General features: G+C 45.5%; 1 protein-coding gene across 2 annotated transcripts in view; it reads left to right on the top strand.

The window, feature by feature from the left end:
* LOC146200240 (translation initiation factor eIF2B subunit epsilon-like) overlaps nt 1–20,815 on the top strand; it is a 68,623-nt gene extending 47,808 nt beyond the window's left edge. For both annotated transcript variants that reach the window (XM_084595429.1, XM_084595430.1), the window contains exons 9-15: nt 3,443–3,588; nt 5,251–5,347; nt 6,715–6,918; nt 8,016–8,106; nt 12,107–12,335; nt 17,981–18,136; nt 20,664–20,815. In XM_084595429.1, the coding sequence (XP_084451555.1) occupies nt 3,443–3,588; nt 5,251–5,347; nt 6,715–6,918; nt 8,016–8,106; nt 12,107–12,335; nt 17,981–18,136; nt 20,664–20,729 (989 nt within the window). In that variant the 3' untranslated portion in view covers nt 20,730–20,815. The remainder of the gene's footprint in view (nt 1–3,442; nt 3,589–5,250; nt 5,348–6,714; nt 6,919–8,015; nt 8,107–12,106; nt 12,336–17,980; nt 18,137–20,663) is intronic.
* Nucleotides 20,816–21,728: the final 913 nt, after the last annotated feature.

The raw sequence follows: 21,728 nt of genomic DNA, 5'->3' as shown, positions 1-21,728 counted from the left end.
GAGCGAACTCAGTGGAGCGAAGGCGGGGTGCAGATGGAGGATGTTCTGAGCAGACAGGTAGGTCCAAACGAAGAAGGCCGCTGGAGCAGTCGATAAGGGCAGAGTGGGCCGTTAAAAAGTCAAGGCCGAGGATCACATTGTGAGGGCACTGGTTGAGGACAGTGAACAAAACAGGGATGTGATGACCGGCAAGGGTGACTCGGGCAGTGCACTGCCCAGTGACGGCAGCAGTACTGCCATCGTCAACACGAACGGTGGGCGAAGCGGCGGGGGTCTGTACTTTCTTGAGGCGGCGGCAAAACGATGAGCTCATGATCGAAACTTGGGCACCAGTGTCAATGAGGGCAGAGACGGGAACACCATCCACGAACAGGGACAGGAGGTTACAGGGCGAAGAAATGGGCAGTAGAGGATTTCCAGGTCGGGGTACCAATGCAGCGTCACCTCCGGGAGCTGCATTGGCTAGTTTCCCGTGAAGCGGCCGGCAGAGGACGGCGAGGAACTGCGGCCAGGAAGAGGTGAACGGGAACGGCGGGCTGGCGGGGAAAGAGACCGACTGGACACAGGAGGAGGCGGAGTAGTATCGGTGCGGGGCGGCTCATAACGAGGCGTGAAACGGGGGTGACCGTAATTGGAGTAGCGGTCAACGTAAGGAAAACGTCGAGGTGGTGATGTCCAGCGGCTGCGGCAGTGGCGAGCGATGTGGCCAATACGCGAGCACGTGAAACAGATAGGCCTGTCGTCAGGGGTGCGCCACTCATCAGGATTGTGGTATCGGTAGCGCGGCGCGTAGGTGTTGCGGGGTGTAGCGGTGGCGACCATGGGAGGGACAGAGCTCGAACTGTGTTGTTCTACGGTGTGGCTACAGGGGACGCCCAAGTTGGCAACCTCTTGACGAACGACGGCTTGAATGAGAGATATCGTCGCTAGGTTGCTGTCCGAGGAGGGCGGGTTGGATGCAGCAGGGGCGAGCGCTTCTAGTTCACGACGCACAATGCGTGTCACATTTTCAGTGTTGGAAGGTTGCCTTAGGGTCGGCAGATCCTCGCACGTGGAGGTAGGGGCAGTGTTGGGGAGCCGATCGAAGCGATGTGCAATGCGTCTGTGTTTGGCCTGCTCGAAATGTCGACAAACCTGCAAAACGGAGTCAACCGTAGTGCAGTCCCGACAGAGTAGAAGATTGAAGGCATCGTCGGCTATGCCTTTCAGGATGTGCCCCACCTTATCAGGTTCTGGCATGTCTTTATCAACTTTTCGGCAGAGGGCCAGAACGTCTTGTATATACGTAATATAAGGCTCGGTAGATGTCTGGGCACGTTTGGCGAGGTCCCTCTTAGCGGCGAGTTGACGGCCAACCGGTTTTCCGAACAGGTCACGGAGTTTTTGTTTGCAAATATCCCAGGAGGGTATTTCTGCTTCATGCGTTTCGAACCAAACGCGTGCCGTGCCAGTAAGGTAGAAGATGACATTGGCCAGCATCAGCGTGGCGTCCCACCTGTTGTGCTGGCTAACACGCTCATAAAGCGAAAGCCAGTCCTCGACGTCGACCTCATCTGTACCGCAGAATGAGCCAGGGTCACGGGGGTGGGCTACGACGACAGTTGGGGTTGCGGAGGTAGATGGAGCCGCGTCGGTTGTCATCGTGACGGTTCCGAGGTGACGGCCACTGCGGAGATCCAGCGTCAGATTGTGTCGAACCCGCGACCTCCACCAAGATGTTACGGGGATGCACTTAATGTAACAGCACTGCGATGGGCTGAACTCGGCGCTGAGACTTCAGTAGCCGTGCAGTGTCCACTCTGTGTGCGTCGTCCTCTTTCTCAACGCTTTGTCGTCGTCGTCTTCGTCAGTGAGCACATCACTTTGGTACCGCGTTTCCAGGTAACAATATAATGCTAATGCTGCTTGCCTTCTGCTCCAATATGCTGTGTGCCATAGTTACCGCATAAAATATGTTTTTAATGCGAAAACATTATATGTCCTATCGGGAAAAATCTGGCGGTAACGTTTGTGCTCATGAGATTATCATAAAAATCCCAGCAATAGCAAGAAAAATGGCGATGTCATTGAACACACGCGGTATGACGCACACAGCTGGTCAAGCATCCACAGCGCATCACTAGATGCGTCCAGACATATCCATGACTGAGACCACCACCTCTTCAGGCAATCCTATACATGTTTTTCGTCTACATATTCCCTTCCAGCCTTACTTTTTGTAAGGTGGAAAAAAAAAGCTTTACTGTTTTGTCCTGGTTAAAAAGCGGTTGAAGAAAATTAGATGATCTCTTAAATGTTTCATAAAAGGAGGACAGCAAAAGCCTACCCTTCCTCTCCTATTTGCCTCACGTCATTTGCCTCTTATCGGCGTTCGTTGCAGTACTACATATAGCTATAATTGGTTTATGGTAAAGGAAAGGCACAGTATCTGTCATACTTTCTCCGACAAGTGTGCGTTTGGATGGTACGCCATCGCTCCTGTCGCGTGGCGTCCCTTGGCGCACATTCAAGTGTGGGATCGCAGATGCCAGGAGCGCTAGACGAGAATACATCTCGCAGAATCTTGCAAAATATGACAGATCTCGCACACAAATTTCGCGCACGGGATTTCGTTCCATGAGCCTAGACAGGCTTTCGCCTTGAAATAATGAAGACAACCACAGGAAAACAGTGGCCAGCATACTGGACTCTGGGATTGATTTATTGCATTGAGAGCAGCACATATTCTCTTTTTGTTAAAACAGTGAACATTTAGGTCAAGTCAGGAGTTTAGTGAACTCACATGAGTTTTTTTGTGTAAATTGCGGAAAAAAATATTTTGGAATAATTTCCCTTACTCGAGCATTTCGCACGTGGCAGTCTCCTCGTTGGCGATGCAGCCTCTTTGCTGCCTCATCATCAAGAAAAATGTTCCCAAAAGAGCAACTATTTTGATTGAAGTGTTGCTCATTCCTTGAGGAAAACACGAAAATGGTTCTGGTTTTGATGGATGCACCACTTTTTTTCTTATGTGCAGTACACCGGTCACCGATTCAAAATAGAATATACTCCCCACTGGCCGACCTCCTGTGGTGCCAGTCTACCCGCCTTTCACATCAAAATTGTGACACAACCATTTGTCGTACAACGTTCCGCATGGTGTCACACAGTTTCTCATTGCGACGTGCGACGTGTGACGTGCGATTCAAGTTGGAGGCTAGCTAGCAACAGCGATTCAAACCAACGACATGTAATACTATGCTGGAAACATCACTCGGAACATTTCATCCGTGAGACTATAGCACTTTCGTGTCCGTGCACGTAAGCGGTGTTTCGTTGGCCAAATTTTTTCTTTCACTCGGAGTGAAGTTTGCTCTAACATGCAATCTCGTTTCTTGTTTGTTGTGGTTGTTGACCCCTTGTTCCGTAACGGTGTGTGTGTGTTACGTTGTGTGGCAACCAGGGCAGAATGTGGAGCTCCGCAATGCCTACCTGTGGGACAGCGTAGTCGTTGAAGATGGCTGCCGCCTGCAGCAGTGCTTGTTGGCCACGGGAGTATTGGTGAAGAGGAATGTCACCATTTCACCTGGATGCGTGCTGTCATTTGGGGTGGGTTCCATTGCATCCCGCATGCGCGCCTGGGAAACTTCTCTCGCTTCGCAGTCGTGTGCATTGCTGAAACCAACACTACTCTAATTTAACGAGTGATTATTTTGCTTATAGCTTACTGGTAATAGTGCAAGGCACTTTGTGGCTTCAAGCACAAAGCAGGTTAAGCCTGTCGATACCGGCAGGTGACACTTTGCAGCAAGAAACATGTCACTTTCCATTTTTTTACATGTAGAACCATTCCGATCTTGTTTGAATTTGGTATGTACTATATCCAGGCTCGACTAAGCATGAAAACTAAGCAAGGGACAACAAATTTCAGTGCGTGGTGTTCATATTCTCAAAGCCAGCTTTAAAATGAACTCCGTACTCTTTGAAGTGTAGCTGTCATTAAAGAAAACTGAAATTTCTGTGTCGGCTCTTCACTGTTAGGCGAGTGCTGTATGCTGTCGTTCGAAGTTTTCTTCGCTTTTTGCATTGACATTGTGACTCTTCTGCATGCACGGTTTCATCATCACAAAATTGGATGAAGCTTCCTGAGACTGTGGTTCCTATTTACTCACAGCGTACCCAGAATTACTTACAGCCACCACGCACCTACCAGAGAAATGTGTATCAGAATTTATCCATATTTATAAGAAAATGAACAACCATGACACCGATGTGTCAGCGTTGCTGTTTGAGTGCTTTTTGTTAATAGGGCAGTGAGTTATTGAAAGAGTCCCCACAGCATACAGTTAAACCTGGCTATAGTAAAATTGTAAAATGTCCGTGATTTTTTGTTAGATCCAGGTTTTCCATATAAGCAGTTTTTGCATGAAGACTCGAAATGAAAGTGCGGAAGGGAAACCAGATTAAAAATTTTAATGCAAGGAAATTCGCCTTAAAAGTGTTTACAGTAAATCATGATTACTCAAAGTCATAGAAGTGGTGAAACATCTTGAGATCACGCTGAGAGCATGGCGTGACTGTGTCAGCAGCCTCCCCTCTGCCACGGATTGTATGACGCGTCTACAAGAGGGACAGGGAAGAGGGGAAAATAAGGTTACAGAGCGTGTGCTGAGCAAGACAGCGCATGCACGCACTTTCCCTCTCACCCTCTCTCGTTGCCCTCATGAAACCTACTCTTTTCACCTCGCATGGTTATCACTTTCCGCTCCTCTCCCTATCAATGCACGAGAGCTATCAGTGCCAGAATTTTAACACCAACTGCAGGGCGGTGATGGGTGCACACAGCTTGCCTTGTGTATTGGAGTTTTTTCTTCCTTTTTTTTATTTTTATTTTTTATTTTTTTACGCTTTTTGTAGTGCCACATTCTGAAAGCGAAAACTGGGGAGACTGCTATATTTCGTGCTTTATGATCACAAAACTTGTGGAGTACTATGAAATTTTCAATAATTCATCTCTAGCTAAAAGCCAGTCTGCACCACGAGTTTGTTTATATCGAGGTCAACCGCTGTGACATGTTCGTTACGTGGAGTTTTCACATACATACACGCATTTCGAAGGGGTAGATTTTGGAGAATTGAAAAATTTCATAAATATTGAGAAATTTACTACATTGAGGTGCTTTACATGGAGGTTTAAGTATATATCTCTTCTTTTTGTCCTAGACACTGTCTGCGTCTGTAAGCTTATCTCCTCCACTGTGTGCTCTGCAGGTAGTTGTGGGGCCTGACATCCACCTCAAGAAAGGCACCTTGCTACAGTCAACGCCCGACACGGATGGCTTTGAAGATGAGCCTGCAAATGTTGAAGGTAAGTCTGCATTGTTGAAAGCATGGGAAACACTGTGCGCACTGCTGTTTTTCATTAGATGAGTTGTGCATCATCTCTCCATATCTACAGGCCATGAGGTTGGCATTTAGGGAAAGGGCGTGTGCAGCCGGTGCTTTTTCGACCCACTTTCCAACCACGTGCCATGTCTGCTAAACTGTAGCCCAGCTTCGCTTTCCACAGTTCTGTCACTACTGGACTTCAGTCAAGTTCATTGTCGCTCACAGCAGGCACCATTTGGCTTCGCAGTCATTCAATATGATTTGCCGCAATGTCTGTTTGGTAGTGGGCAAATTCAAAGCACCAGGCTGCATTCGCATTACCTATGTGGATAGCAATGTCTCATATTATTTGTCTTTTTATTTTTTTTTGCATGTACATTTCTTTCTACTTTGAAAAAGTTCATCACAGGTAAGGTGTGTTCACATAACGAAGAACCGAATCGCGAAGCATTTGGTCATGTGACCTTTGATCTGCAGTCCGCCCATCTGCAGAGAGCATTCACATGGCAGGGGATAATAGCAGATGACAGGGTGAATGTACTCTTGCTCCCAGAGCACTGTGCGAGTGGAGAGCCTCGTGCGGGCGTGCCATTGTCCGGAGTAGCCTGCGTTGTTTACGCTGGGTGGATGTGCCGCGGCCTGTGGCGGGCCTGCAGCTATGCTGCTGCACCATTTTAGTGCAGTCACCACAGTATTGCTATGCTGACTGTCCCGCTCGATGTGATATAGCATGCAGGCAGTTCTCTGCAGTGCATGCGATTGCGCTTACTCTATGAGGGCTGCATAAACATGCTGCTTTCAACCCTTGGAAGAAGACTACTCAGACTGCTGCCGCTATGCCTCTGGTACATGTCAAATGCTGAAGCCTTTACAGCATAACTGTAAGCACACTAAACGCTAGAGGAAAGTGACAAATACATTGAAGCGACTGCCCTATGCAGCCACCAAACTCACGCATTTGGTGTTGCACAGTTGCAAGCTGAGAGTGCTCGTGAGAGTGCTTCGCGATTTGTTCCGTCGTGTGAATCCAGCTTCCAAAAAATCAGGAGGCATTCTGAAATGGAGAAAAAAAAGTCAGTTGAAGAAAAAAAGTTGAATAAAGGAGGATGGGGGGGGGGGGGGGGGGGGGGGGAAGGGGGGGGGGGACTGTTAAATGTACAAATGCCTTCTAAGGGCAGCATAGGCACTAAAGCATTTTGTGCAATGAACACAAAAAGCAATAAAAGCATAAATTTTGTGTCTAAGTTACACTTTCAATGTGTGAATAAATGAGCACTTTCACCCTCAGTGGATGTGGTTATGATGCTGTTGGTGCTTGTGATGATGATGGCAACGGTGTCTGTGCAGAGTGCGACCCAGCCCTGGTGGGCAAGGAAGGACGCGGCTTCCTATGTCGCCTGGACCAGGACGAGGAAGATGAGGACAACGAAGAGGTCATGATTGAGGACGTCTGGGGGCAGCCGCCTCCGCCTTCGGAGGACGAGGACAGTGCACCGGAGGAGGAGGACGTCTCCACTGATGGCACAACATCACCTGTCGATGACACAAAGCGTCAGTATCTTCCTACTGCTTTTAATTTATTGAACGCGGAAGGGCAGTGAAGGTTGCTGTGGAGGTTGCATCGATGCACGAGGCACGGATACAAAGAATTCATGGTGATACTGAACTCCTCTGACAACAGATTTCACCATCCCCTATAAGTTTGATATATTTAAAGCCACCTGTAATTCTTTTTTTTTTTTTTTTTTGCAAGTTAGCTGATACAGTGGATAATGGCTGTACAATCTAGATGAGACGTGGAAGGGAGAACAGAAATGGACTACAATGAAACTTGTGACATAATTGGCTTGCTGGTTTATTTCTTTGCTATATCCAATTTGTGGGGACTCATATTCCTTCTTCAAGTGGGAAAATAGGAATGAATGAGTCTGCAGTTGCTAGTCGCTAATCGTTTGGCTTTTAAATTGAAATTTCCGTCCATTCTGCACTGAAATTCCACCTAGAGAGGTTGTGCACAAGGATAGGTCAGTTTTTAATCGCATTCTTCGATCACGTGAATACCCACTGCTTTTCCAGTGAATCTTTCCGCTAGGCTGTTCACAATTTTTTTTTCCGAAGATGGGACTACAGCTGCTTGCTTGAGAAGTGGTTTTTATGTAGAAGAGTATTGCACTGAGATTTCGCGTGAAACTGAACTCACCGTGCGCTGTCACCTCTGCATGAAGTTTGAGATGGCGTTTTGCGTAGGTCTTGGCAAACACTGCACTGATGCTCGTCTCCGTTATTGAAGCACCGTTCGTGCGAAATGAGGCCCGCCAGTATGCGTCCGCCTACTCTGCAGCATTTTCCTACACTCACATATACTCATTTATTGTACTTTACAGTCTGGCCTCTGAAGAAGAACGGGGCAAAAGCACATGGTAACAGGTAATGCAGCGCAAAAAATACACCAGCACGAAAAGTAAGAATCAGATTACAGGGGAAAGAAAAGGCATTGAAAATGTGTGTGCACAGTGAAAAATTCTAAAGGCAAATATGAGTGATGCATTTGCAATCTGGGCCATTCTGTTCCTGAATGGATCGTCATCTTAAGTAAAAGGATAATGATGCTGCAAGGTGAATGTGGGCTTTCATGGTTTGCCATGCAGTGTTCTACAATGAGGTGGTGGAGAGCCTGCAGCGCGGAGTTGAGGAGAATGTCAAGTGTGACAACCTCATCCTTGAAATCAACTCTTCGAGGCAAGTAGACTCACACATACTCATTTATTTATGTATAATTCATTCATACAAGCAGCAAGCCGTAATTGTGGCTCAAACAGGAGGAGTTTTGTAATTGACCCTGCAATGGGCAATTTTTAAAAGAAATTCTTGCTAGAATGATCTTATAGTACCCATGCTACCATCTTCCGGGTGAACAAAGTGCGTCATCTTCAATAGCTACACAAAAATATTTTGTGATCAGATCATTGCAGAGGCAAGCACACCATACCGACTACCATACCGACTATGTGTGTGTAACAAGCTTGTAAAATGTCCGCAATTTTTCGTTACATCCAAGTTTTTATTATATGCAGTTTTCGCGTGAAGACCCAGATACCGAGCGCATAACGGAAACCAGATTAAGAATTCATTGTAAGGAAAACCACCTTGAAAATGTTCGTAGTAAGTCATAATTATTTGAACTTATAGAAGCGGTGAAAAGTTTCGCAATGCGCTAAGAGCGCGTGGGCGCATGGTGAGACTGCGGTGGCAGCCTCTACCTTCGCCGCGGTTCGCTTGACGCGTCTATGAGGAAGTGGGGAAAGGGGTGGTGGAGGAATCGGTCTGGGGGAGAGCACACGAGTTCACGCCGTTGCCTAGCGAGGAGGTGCTTGCGCCTTCAAGCATGTTCCATCTCGTCTACCACAGTAGCCCTAAGAAACCGGTCAGCGTGCTTCACTGTAACTGCTGACGCCCGAGAGCCCAGCTGTGTGGCAGCGATGGACGCACGTTGCTCACCCCATGTCTTTTTCCTTTGTTGTTATTTTTCGCTGCTTCTGAGCATGAACCAGCGCTCTTAGATAAGTCTCTTATCTAAGAATGTTGGCGTGAACTACCGTAGTGCCACGTTCCAAAAGTGAAAGCAGCGGAGACTGCTGCGATCGCTCGTTGCTATCGTAGACGTTTCTCTCATGTCAGTTCGTGTTTTACCGTCCGGAAACTTGCGGGCTTCTGCCATATTTCTAGTAATTCAGCCCTAGCTAGGAGACAGTCGGCGCCACAAGTTTATTATATCAAGGTCAACCACCGCAACATATTCGTTACATGGAGTTTTGAAATAGATACTCTTCAATGGGGGCAGCGTTGGAGAATTGAAAAACTTCGTAATATAAAGGAATTCACTACATGGAAGTTCGTTACATCGAGATTTAACTGTAGTTGATATACAGTTGCCTGCGAAGTTAACTCTCAGTAAAATTGCATAAGTTGATGATGTAGTACATGAGCATGAAAAACATTACCAAGATCGGCCACAACACCAGACAAATTTATGCCAGCTGAAGTCCAAAAAAATTTAAACTGTAAATGATGCCTGCAGTGTGTTCAGCATTTTAAAAGAAGCCATAAAAATCCGTGTATAAGACGATCCCGCATAAATATGAAATGTAATTCTGGGGTAGCATAAACAGAAAAAAAAAAAAAAAGTTTTCATCTGCATATACAGTTGAACCCGGTTATATTGAACCCGGATATATCGAATTTTGGTTATATCAAACTCACGGAATATCCCCTTGAAAATCCCATGTAAAACTATAGGAAAGCCGCGTCATATATCGAACTCAATTTCACCGGTCGTTCGATATATCGAACTCCGCACCACGCACTGGAAAGTGTGCCTTCCCCAAAGACGATCGCATCACCCTTGGCCGTTTGCCGCGTGACGTTTTCAAGCCACGCGCGGAAGGAATGAGAGGGGACAGTTCTAGACAGCGCCGCACCCATTCCCCAAAGGCGCTCGCATCTGCAGTTATCGTTTCCCGTGCGCCAACACATGACGTTTGCAAGCCATGTGCGTGGGTCTGTCCATTCTTTTGCCGAGCTATCTCTCTCCTTCAGCACGCGCTACGCATGCGCCAAGCCAGCTCAGCCCGTTTTCAGACAGACGTCGGACGCTTTCTCCAGCGTGTGTTGCGAACCCTCTGCCCGCGGCGGCTGACGTGGCTATGGCGCCTGCGAATGTTAAGAAGCGGCAGCTCTCTGTTTTTCTTTTCTTTTTTTTTTTTGCGACAGTCATTCTTTCTTATCGTTGTGCTGTACGCGCGACGTAGCGCAAGATATGGCGGCTACGGACGTTAAGAAGCGGCAGGCTTTTTTTTTTTTTTTGGTGGGAGCCGTTTATCTTTGCATGTATGAATCAACGGAAGCATGCCGTCAGCTGCTGCGATCATGACGCCCGCCCCAAGCGCGGCGTAATAAATCGAACCAGACTTGTGCAATCAAGCCATCGCGGGCACTCTGCCAAGTTCGCTCCCCGCCACCGGAGGAGCTATAAAAAGATAAACGCGCCCTGACGTTATCGCTGCGCAACATCTTGGCACGCTGCCAAGAAATGAGCTGTGGATGCGACGACCGAAACAGAGTGAAGCGCGCCATCGACATGCAAGCGAAAATACTCGCGATTTTCTGCCGCAGCGACACAGAAACCTTGTTTCGAGCTGCCGCGGTGGCTCGAGCGGCCAGCGGGACGCAGTTCCAACAAGTTGGAAATTTTTCGCTCTGTCGCTGCCGCTCGTCGCTGAGATCGCTCAATCGCTTGCATGTGAGCGAGCTGGCCTTAATGCTTTTTTTTTTTTTTTTCAAATTCTCGGGTGCAAAAGTGGAGAGTGGGTTCATTATGCGAATGGGTTGATTACGCGGCAAATACGGTATCGTTTTTTCGCATCGTAAGTGCCGTCACAAGCCAATTTCTGTATATCGAATTATCGATATATCGAACTTTTTCGCGATCCCCTTCGAGTTCGATATATCCGGGTTCGACTGTATCCGGGTTCGACTGTAGTATGAGCGAGGAAAAATCAGTAAAATATTTTTGCACTACGGTTCATGGTTACCCGGCGAAGCATATGTGCTCTGCGCTTTTGTGTCCAATGCCAACCCGCACCGAGTATCATGAATATATTGCCACGCACCTTCATGCACCACTCGCCCGGTGCTGGTTCACTTCCCTTCTCGCGCCAACATGCTACACCGGAGAATTTCATGCTCCGTGAGAAGATCAGCTCATATTTTCCCCGGCAATCATGGAAGCCACATGGTCCTCAGTTTGTTCTAAAACCATTCGGCCGCTTTCAACTCGGACACGGGACGGCACGAGCTGCCGGCTAGCATGCGCCGCACTCATGCCTCCTTGCATCTAGCACCGTCCGCAGGCACGTGGCATCTGTACTTCGTAAGTGCTCAGGGTTTCCGTGATCATCATCGTCCAGTGTATCTTTTACCGAGAGTCTGTTGCTAAAGACGTCTTTGCCATACCTCTAAATGCGTTCGGTATCCCACATTTTTCGAATGCGCGACCGACGCGCTCCTTGGGAATGCTGGTCAAGCGTCCACGATTCGGCTGTTGGGCGTGGCCGGAGAGGCCCGTGAGAGACCCGCACAACATGCGGAGTGATCCTTTCGCTATCCCTGCATCGTGTGAGGTGCGATCGACCTCCTTCCAGTCGCATGTGTATCATGGGCGCCGCGGTCGCAAGGATCGCGAGGTCAGCTTGGTGAAACCGAAACCATCGAAACAGTCAGCCGATGCAACCGCTAGAAGCGCCTCCTCTTGGAAGCCTGATGGTGGTAGTGCTCATTGATAACAAGATCGGAACTGCACATTTAGGCTGAAATTTGTTTGGATTCACATATAATATGAGGCTGAAGTCTGACATGATAAAATCTGGAAAAAAAATCTTGTATTATATGCGGGTTTTTGCGTGGTTTCTGGAACTGGAATGGTCTTCCTGTAATATCAGTTTGGACTCGAGTATAATGGCCACAAAGTGTCAGTGTTTCTAGGCAGTGTTTGGCCCGTAGAAACTGGCAGCCCACCAGCAATCTTTAGACGTAGACATTTAGCTCAGGGAAACTGCGTGTGCTAACGAGAGGCTCAAAGATTGTAGTGCTTGTCGCTGGAAGCTGTCATAGAATTTTGCATTCCTTCAGCTCGAGTGGCGCTAGAGTGAAGGGAAGAGTTTGATGAGAAGTGGCTCTGCAGGTACGCGTACAACATTGCCATGCGTGGGGTGATAGCGGTAGTCACTCGGGTGGTGCTCGAGATGCCGCTGCTGCTGGGCTCTAGTGGAGGTGGCGAGGCTGTGGTGCAGCAGCCCAGCGCAGCGGAATACGGCACCAAACTGCGCAAGTGCCTGGCCCAGTTTCGCGCCCTGCTCCACAACTACATTCGAGACAGTGAATCCATGGCGGACTGCCTCTTGGGCATCGAGGTGAGGTCTCTGTTTTTCTCTTGACACATCGCAGTTTGTGCACTCTCGAGAAAAGCATGGCAGCACACCTACACTGCATGGGCATCTCCATTTCTTTAGACTCGAGGGGAATGCCTAGCCAGTATAGACCTTTGCAACAAGGGCCTCCTGGGCATCACCATATTGCTCGCTGGGCTGTTGTCTGCGCCTGACGTCAACACGGTGGAGGCTGCAATGGAACCGGTTTGCAACAGTCCAGAAAGGAAGCGTTTCGACAACCTCCTCACCCGATGCAAAGGTCTATAGATTTGATACAGAGCAAATAATAATGCGTACAGGTAAAACTTCATTTCACGAAGTTGAGAGGAACCATGAATTACTTCATTCAATTGAATGAGGCATTCCTCGGTCACTTAATTCGATATGACCAATTACATTGTGTAGCGGTATGCAGCATCATATTGGCAAAGTGTAATTGCACTCAAAAAGAAATACCAGGTCGCGGAAGCAACCGGCACCACTTGAGTGTACAAAATGAATCAACAAAAATTGCTACCTCAACAACAGCAGCGTCAAGGGACAGTATATACAAATTTATTTCCCAGCAAATAAGTCGTCATCGTCATCGTTGTTTGCGTGCACTTTGCAAGCAGCGACCACATGGATTCTTCTTAAATTTTAAAGTGCGTCCAGCACACCTTTTGTTTCCTCGTTAGTTCCGGCAAACTGCCTCAGCAAATGGTATCCACGACTTCACTGCCATCTGGTGAATTCAGTTCAGTATTACAGATGTCGTTTTGTGCGGCGCAATGGGACGAAGGCACACCCCAGGTTGCCGTTGGCTTGCAGTCAATAAATTTTCAATCCTGGAATAAATCAACAAAATCGACCAAGTAACATTTTTTCCCCTTCATTATTAAAAAAAAATTTTTTAAATAAAGGTTCGTTATATCGGGGCAGATCACAAAATTGGTTTCGTTATCTCGAGTTAGTCAAAGCATTGGACTGTATGGTCATCTTAGGGAGAATCGGGATATCTTCATTAAATCAGAGTTTCATTAAATCGTGTTTTGGCTGTACTCTAATTTCTTAATGATAGTTTACACCCAGTATACAAACTGGAACAGTCAGTGCTAGGTGGAAATTATGTACATTACATGTGCAAGGGAAGGGTGCATACAGCTTGTGAATATGCGTTATTGTCACTCCTGTTGTTTTCTTTCATTTGCAAACATGGGTGGTTGTTGCTGCATTTGTTGTGTTTCAGTTTCCAGTGTCTGTCATGGTCACTGTCATCTGTGCTGCTGGAGCGGGAAGGGCTGCTAATTAACTAAAGGTTTTTTTATTCATAGCCTTTTCACTGCTTCCATATGAGGGCAAACCAAGTTGCAGTGTTTGCTTGTCACGCTAGCATGACTACTCACACCAGGTGTGTAATAGTGAAAATATAGGTACCACTTAGAGGCACGTTGCTGATCGAGTTGCACTAGTGATGTAGTGATTGATAAGAGCTAGTGCTACTAACCGCATCTATAACGAGCAGTCATACAATGACAACAAGCACAGCACATAATCGTAAAAAAAAATATATATATATATGTATATATGTTCTGTCGGAGTAGAAATACCTGTGTGCGTGGTTGTTCACGCAGCATAAAATGCTAACTATTAAACGTAACACAGTCTGTGGAGCCAGGAAGTCAGCAGCATGGGTCAAGAAAGAGGCACGATATACAGCCGTGTTAATTAATATAATGTGATGACATTAAAAGCCCTATCCTCAAGAAAAACTGCAGTCGCCGTTGTGGGCGAAAAATCACAGGCCTGCCTGTGGCAGGTTGTCTGACGTCGCAAGGCCAATGGCGTTGAGGTGGGATTAGATTGCGGACAATTAGATTGCGAGTTAGGCATGCTACCCATAGGCTACACAGGTGCGTTCACAGAGCTTGGTTAGAGCGGGGCTTTATATCTATGTTGCGTGGCCTCTCACATAATGTGGTAGCTCATGACTGTACTGCTAATGAACACGAGTGACAGAGATATAAATGAAGTGTCTGATGATTAAGCAAGAAAAACACTGCATGTGCGCGAGTGAGGATCCACAAAGGGAGCTACTATTAGGTGAGAGTCATTGGCACTGTCTCATGTCATATCCTTAATGGCAAAGCTTAAGTCTCTTGAGTTTTGTAGAGAAAGCTACACTGCGCGAGGTTTTCAAGCTTTCAGCCTGGCAACGTGTTACCGTGACACTGTGGCACCGTGGAAGACAAAAATGAAGGAGAGGAAGAAGAATTCTCAATCACCCGCAGCTAATACTTTCGCTTCGCATTCAATTCAGCAGCGTTGAACCCGTCTCATTTTTTTGCATTCTGGTAAAATAATTCTAAAATCAAGCACATCAGAGAAACGAGGGAGAAATCGCGGGCCTATTTAACCTGGCTGTGAAATGTTCCCCAGGCTGATGCTTGTATCTTTGGCACTTCTTAGTTCCCACACTGTGTAAGCAAGTAAACATGCAACTAATGCAAACGGTGTGGAGTTGTTTAACCTAAGTAGAATGCAGCTCACATAGCAGTCCTCTGGTGCGGCTGAGGGTGGGGTGAAGCTAGGAGAGCAGCGGGCTTTGGTTGATGCAGACAGGCTTCGAGCTGCCATTGTGTTGCAAGGGAATTAGCCGACTGAAGTGCTCTTGGCTATGGGCCACCGACATGGACATCCACCAAGTATCGGCATAGCAGCAAAAATGTGTAGAGAAATTGAGATAGTACATACTCAAGGAGCCAACAGCCACCGACACCTTATGCAAGCAATCGAGATTGTACTTTTATTTTTTGTGTGTTAAAGAGCAGGAAATAGTCACATAATCATGAAGGTAACTGATTAAAATGTAGAAGAACAAACAACCACACGCAGCCAGCAGGTTAATATCCCACTAGTGGTATGTAGTTTTTTTTTCTTCTACTTTCTAATCAGTTATCTCCATGATTACATTACTGTTTCTTACCGTTTCGCATTGATCAACACTGAAAACAAACAAAAACAAAAAAAAGACTTCCCTGTGCTTCCTTGGTGTCGGTGGCTTTTGACTTTCTTCATGAGCATAGGCGTAGTGTGATAAAACCAGGTACAGCAAAGAAACCGCATTGCCACATGCGGTTTGCCGACTGAGATCAGACCAAGTGACCTGCTCTCTTTAGAACTCAGTGGCGTGTCTCACATGCTCGGCTTGTCTCAACGTATTATTGTACTGACCAAGTATGGCAGTATTTCGAGAGGAGCTCGTTACATAGGAGAGCAGTTGGCACAGGAAGCCATATGTCACAAATTTCGAGACCTATGTGACCAGGATTACTCCTCTTCCTTGGTTCACACATCATAGCATTGTTTGGCGTTCATAAACTGAAAGTGAAGTCATTCTGTGCAAATAATGCAATAATAAATTATCTGCCATGCATATATGAGTACCCTAGGGCACGTATCACACGTCCGAAATGATCACACAACATTTGAAACAAAGAAGTTTGGCATCTCTACCCATTTAATTAACCTGCAGCTGTGCACAATTTATTAGCTGCAAAAGTAGCTGTTTCCTTGGCATATGGAATTCGTGAGAATGTCATGTATGTCAAGGACTCCACATACCGTCGATGGCAAAGTTTTTTTGTTTTTTTTTTATTTTATTGTTCTAATTTGGTGCAGCGATGTATAGCAGCTCCCTGCAACTTGGAAGTTGCTTAAGCAGAGAAATGTTTCGAGATACTCGAGTTCCCAAGGGGAGCAGAGCGATAAAATTTGCCTTTCCCTGGAGGTATATTTTGCCGAGCAAACGTTTTTACACAAACCAGCCACTTAGTTATTATTAAAATTTCTCACGACTTGGGAGTAGCAGCCAAGAACACAGTCAAAGAGGAGCACCCCTGCTTCTGTTATAGCATTGATAGAGAGTCCATGGCTGTTTCTCTCCAATGAGGAATCCTTGTGACTCACGTTGCGCCTGCTTTGAGTTTTGCAGGGTGTCCACCATAAGTGGTGCCAAGGGCTGTGGGGTGCTATGGTCACTGATTTGCGGCATAGCTCGGGGGTCACACAAACCATTGGCTCGTGTTTTGTGGCTTATTTAAATTTTTCTACCTTCTTGATCGTTAGAGTAAAGGGGAACCTGAAGTTAGTTTGGGCAATCAAAAAGAAATAAAAGTATTGTTGCCCAGCCCACACCACCTAAAGCACAGTGTGCTTAAACGAACATAAAGTATAAGATTGGCAAAAGAATGTTTTCATTACAGAAAGAAAAGGGGGGGGGGGGGGGAAGGGGAGGTGGACGTCTGCGTCAAAGCTATTAAGAGCTGAGGTGGGGCCCGCCATACTCCCCAGTGGTAGATTGGAAGTCTTTACAAAGCACTCGCAATTAACTTTTGCAGCTAGCTGGAGTGGTCTTGCATTAAGTAATGCACGAGTAATCGTTCCTTGCCATCTCCAGGATGCAGTAGTTTGCGAGCAATAGTACGCTGCTTTTGGGGAGTTTTAGCGAATCTTTGCGAGCTAAGTAAATGTATGTTAAGTTAGAGGTTGTTAATAAAAAAATAAGATACCGACTTACCTTTTCATCTATTATACATTCCAACAGAGCATTGTTTAAGAGGGGACTTTCGGCAAAATGTTATTTCTTCTATTTGCACAAAACATTTTGCCCTCACTGGCAATAATATTATGATTAATAATATTATGATGAATGCTTTTGCAAAATTTCTTAGTTACATTTCAAGATTTATTTCTTGATTCTTGTGAAGAGCGTGCAGCGTTTATAGGATGTGTGCGGACGGCTGGGTCACTGCCCATTGTGCTTCCACTGTCATGCTGCAGGCCAAGACATCCTTGCGTTACTTTTCCTGTGAGACGCAGATTTTCAGTTCTAAATTTCGCAACGCAACCATACCTAGACCTAAACTGAGGAGAATATTCCGTACAAAACATTTGAAAATAGAAAATGTGAAAAACATGGATTGTCTTAACCTGCAGAATGGTTCCAGGGGTGCATTTTATGGTGGAGAAATCTGCTTCACAATTTATTCGCTTAGTTAGAAGAGCGGAGCGAGTGAAAATGTCCATTGTTTCAGCATTTTCTTTGACATGACACATGAAGCCAATGCCAGTCACAAACACAAAAAGGCTACTTCCAAGTGTATTTCAGCAACCAATTTTTGGCCCAACAAAGCAAAATGTTTATTGTTACAGCATTTCCCTTAACACACAAAGGCAGTGCCGGTCAAATATATATATATATATATATATTTAAGGCCACTTCCAGTATACTTCAGCCATTAATGTTCGGGACATAGCACATTATGAGGTGCACAAGCTAATAAAATAAACATTTTTTTTGAAATTAAATGTTTGGCAATTTCTCATTATCTCAAGACTGCATCACCCCTTAATGAGAGGGATAGGGGGGCTAACCAAATGTGTGAAAAATGCTCCTTGCAACCGACTGTCTTCTACAGCTGTGCCTCTCATACTGGAAGTCAACTGCACCGCGGAATTTCAGACGGTGCTGAAGAAGTTGGCAAGGCACCGTTTGGTCGCCATTTCAATTTGTGCGTCGAAATGATTGGCACCTGCCACGCGACGAGTCCTTTTCGTTTCCTCATTTGCTGCACATCCGCTTGCAGGAGTTCGTGGCCGTGCGTGAGCAATACTCTGCAGCTGTTGGGCCCATTCTCAACTGGATGTACGACCAGGAGCTGCTGTCCGAAGAGGCCATCACCGGATGGTTTCGGGAGCATGACCCTAGCACACCCGGACCAGCTGGGCTCGCTCGGAAGGCGGTGGGCACTCCTTTCTGCCACACTTGTTGGCTTGTGACGAACTCTTGTATGGCACATTTTACGTTAGTGAAAGAAGCCTCTAACCGAATGCAACTCTGTTTGGAGGGAAGCTGATGACCAGTGGAACTGTTGGTCCTTTTGTTTTGTCAAGTGATTTTTACGGCTACGTTAATATTGGTGTCCCAAGCTTTCCTTTCTTCGTGTATTCCTCGTTCCTTGACAGTTTTATTATTTTATTTTTTTTCTATAAAAAATATAGTAGGATGTTAGTGATACAAGCCTCACCAGAGTCACAAAAACAAAAGTCCATACTCAGAAGCGTGAGAGAGGCATGCGAACAGAAATGCTTACGGTTGAGGAGATTTATGTACGGTTGCATAGCCGCAGCTCGCCACTCGCGGCGTATACAGTGCAGCAAAAGATGATCGCAACATCAGCAATGTCTTACTGCTCCCTGCGTGTACAGCCCAACGAGCGGTTGCGACTGTGGCGACATAGTATGGACCACCAACTGCTCACGGTGCATACAGAGTCAACTATGTGCAGGCAGCGCGTAGCGTCCAAGATGGCTGTCACTGTTGGCACATTCATATCATCCATAGTGTGGCGCGACAGTGTTCGGAACATTCGAAATTCTACACATTGTACACAATGCACTCTGGCCCGGGAATTTCATGAATTGGTATCATCCCGAAATTCCTACAAAATGGATTCGTATCACAAAGATTGTACTTTATCAGTTACAAGATCTACGGTGGGATCTGAATACATCTCTGTTTGTTCCAAGTTATGTATATTAATAAAGTGTGCCAAGCTTTTACTTATTGTTACCATTACAGTAATAACTCATTAATTTGACCCATATTAATTCGGAAATTTTAATAACTGACTGCTAGCATGGCTCTGGTGAACTCCTGTCTATGTCACTGGATGCTTGTTAGTTTCATTGTTGCGGAGTCTTCGGGTGAGCTCTCACAATGAACCCACATTTTTTTTTTCCCAAGAAAGATAGCTTAGGGGAAGGTTTATAATTATAATGCGGCGAATAAGGTTGACAGTTTCTATGCAAAAGTCGAAAGTTTATATATATATATCTGTCCATCATCTTCCGTCTATCCATAAATCACCCTTTAACAAAAGTGCGTGCAGTCAGTAGCAATCATGACGCCAGTCTTCAGCTTCATCTGCTTCAAATAGCGAAGGCCTTTAGACTCTTGGTGAAAATCTGGCATTGGCGAGATTTGCAAGACGCCGCATTGGGTTCTGATGTTGACATAATTTCCTCGTCAGGCTAGTTACGCCTAGTCCCTATAAAAAGCCCCAGGGGCCACATGTAAGTCAGTTCAGCCGATGTCACCGACAACAAAGCCACAGAAAAGAAAGAAGAAAATTGAATTGTAACAAGCACTCAAATGCACAAAATAGCACAAGATAGAGGTAGAAAAGAAGAGCTGAAAGAAAAGGAGGAAAGTCCTTCGCCATTAAGCCCTTAAGCGAAACTAAGTACAGTCCTGTTACTTTTTTTGCTGTCATCATGTATATGTTTCATGAAGCCTGCTCCAATCCTGGCATGCTTGCTCGATCATAATGAACATCGAGCTTGTGCAACTGGACATGCAGCAGTTCAGGCGGTATGCCAAGAGCAAGCCACCACCAGCATTCCTGTCAAAGACACACAGCGTCACCCCCACCGCAAGAGCTGTCAAAAGATATACACACTATGATGTTATCTATCTTGGAGCGCTGCCAAGGAACGTGCTGCGGACAGTGAAGATCAGACAAGACTGTGGAACACGTTAATGACAAAGGTTTTTTTTTTTTTTAATTCTTAATGACAAAAATGAGCCGTGGCTTTATTTGAAAGTGGATTCATTACACGAGTAAATATGGTATTTCTTTGAAGGCTCCTCATTGTTCCAGCAAGCAGCATTCTCCTAGTTTGCTGCAACTCCGCACTCATCATGTGCTGTTCATAGTTTGTGTAGTGAGGCTTCCTGTTACACCGCCATTTCTGAAGGAGATCCTCCCCCTCTTTACCGCGTTGTGGCATGAAAGAGGCCGCTATAGCTTGTAACACTTTGGAATACCTCTGGTTTTGACATTCCCGACCTCTGCAAAATGTTAAAGCATTTAACATCAGTACAAAAATCCTTGGTATCACACCGTTATGTAGTTAGGTTAAACAAGTTAACATCTCGAAAATAAGGTATATAAGCAAGTCTCGAAAATAAATAAGTTATCATCTCGAAAAGAGTAGATTGGTGCCAGGCTGTTTGCCGAATAATTTTACTATGTGATGCTAACGAGTCTTTGAAGCTTCTTTTGGAAGACAATTTGATAATTCAACCTTCAGGTACTCCTTTTTTGTCGTGTTTCTTCAAGCCCTTGTTAACAAAGTTTTCTGTTAGTTGCACTGCCTCGTGAGGAGAAGTGATAACAAAGTGCTGTTATTCTGCATTCAACCACATTGGCATTATGTGTCAGTGTGCCTTTTTTTTTTTTTTGAACCCCATTCTGTCATGTGCAGGCAGCCAAGTTTGTGCAGTGGCTTGAAGAGGCTGAAGAAGAAAGTGAAGATGAAGACAGCGACTAACAAGGAAAATAAATTAATTCAACCACTCACTGCAGTTGCGAGACTGGTGATATATTTGGAATCCACTAGTGTCCGCAGAAATCGTCAGCGCAAGTTTGCCAGTCACACTTCTTAAGCTTTAAAAAAAAAGAACAATAACAGAGGGCCTCTGAGGCAACCAGTTATTCCTTCAGAGAAAAATTATGCAGCTCGTTCTGGCTGTATTGAAGTTTTCTCACAGCAAATAGAGATGCGTGTATCATTCAGAAAATTGCATCTGAAGTTTTCTCTCACCTTTATTCAAACTCATGTGACTTCTATACAGCAAGACAGACTCCATGATCCCCATAGTTACTACCCAAATTTGATGAAATCTCTCAGAATTGTTCAGTATTTTCTTTTGATTGCAAATGCGCTAAAATTTTCCTTCTGGGGCAATTAGTTCTAGGGGTATTAGGAAATTATTGCTATTGTCTGCTCAAAGAATTGGGAAAAAAACGCTCATCAGAAATTGATTTTTAATACACAGTTAGATACTATACATATTATAATGAATGCAAATTGAGCTATTAGAGATTTAGCAGCCCACCGAGCTTGTAACTCGCAGCCATAGCAACTATATTATTTCAAGATAAAATACAATATCCTTATAGGTGAAAACAAAAAATATGCTTCCAACATAGCATTCCTTACACTTCATAGTATCTACCTGTACACTAAAAGTTAATTTTTCATGTGCATTTTTCCTCTATTGTTTGAGAAGGCAAGAGCAGTTATTTTTTTAGAACCTCTAGAAATAACTGCCCCAAAATGAATATTTTCGCATATTGAAATCATGAGAAAAAAACCTGTGAGCTTTCATCAAATTTGGGCAGTAGTAAACAAGAAAATCAATTTTAGGACCCGTGAGCCCCGTAATTACCGGATAGCAGTGCCTTTGGAGAGTCTGTGCAAAAGACTGTTGACGCATCGCACTTTGCTCACAAAATCAATCTATGTATTTCCAGGAGTAGAAGCAGG

This window comes from Amblyomma maculatum, chromosome 2 (genome assembly GCF_055883805.1).
Source record: "Amblyomma maculatum isolate TAMU_Amacu chromosome 2, ASM5588380v1, whole genome shotgun sequence".
Lineage (NCBI taxonomy): Eukaryota > Metazoa > Arthropoda > Arachnida > Ixodida > Ixodidae > Amblyomma > Amblyomma maculatum.
The sequence above is the reverse complement of the archived record's forward strand: the minus strand, read 5'-3'. Positions and strand labels throughout refer to the sequence as shown.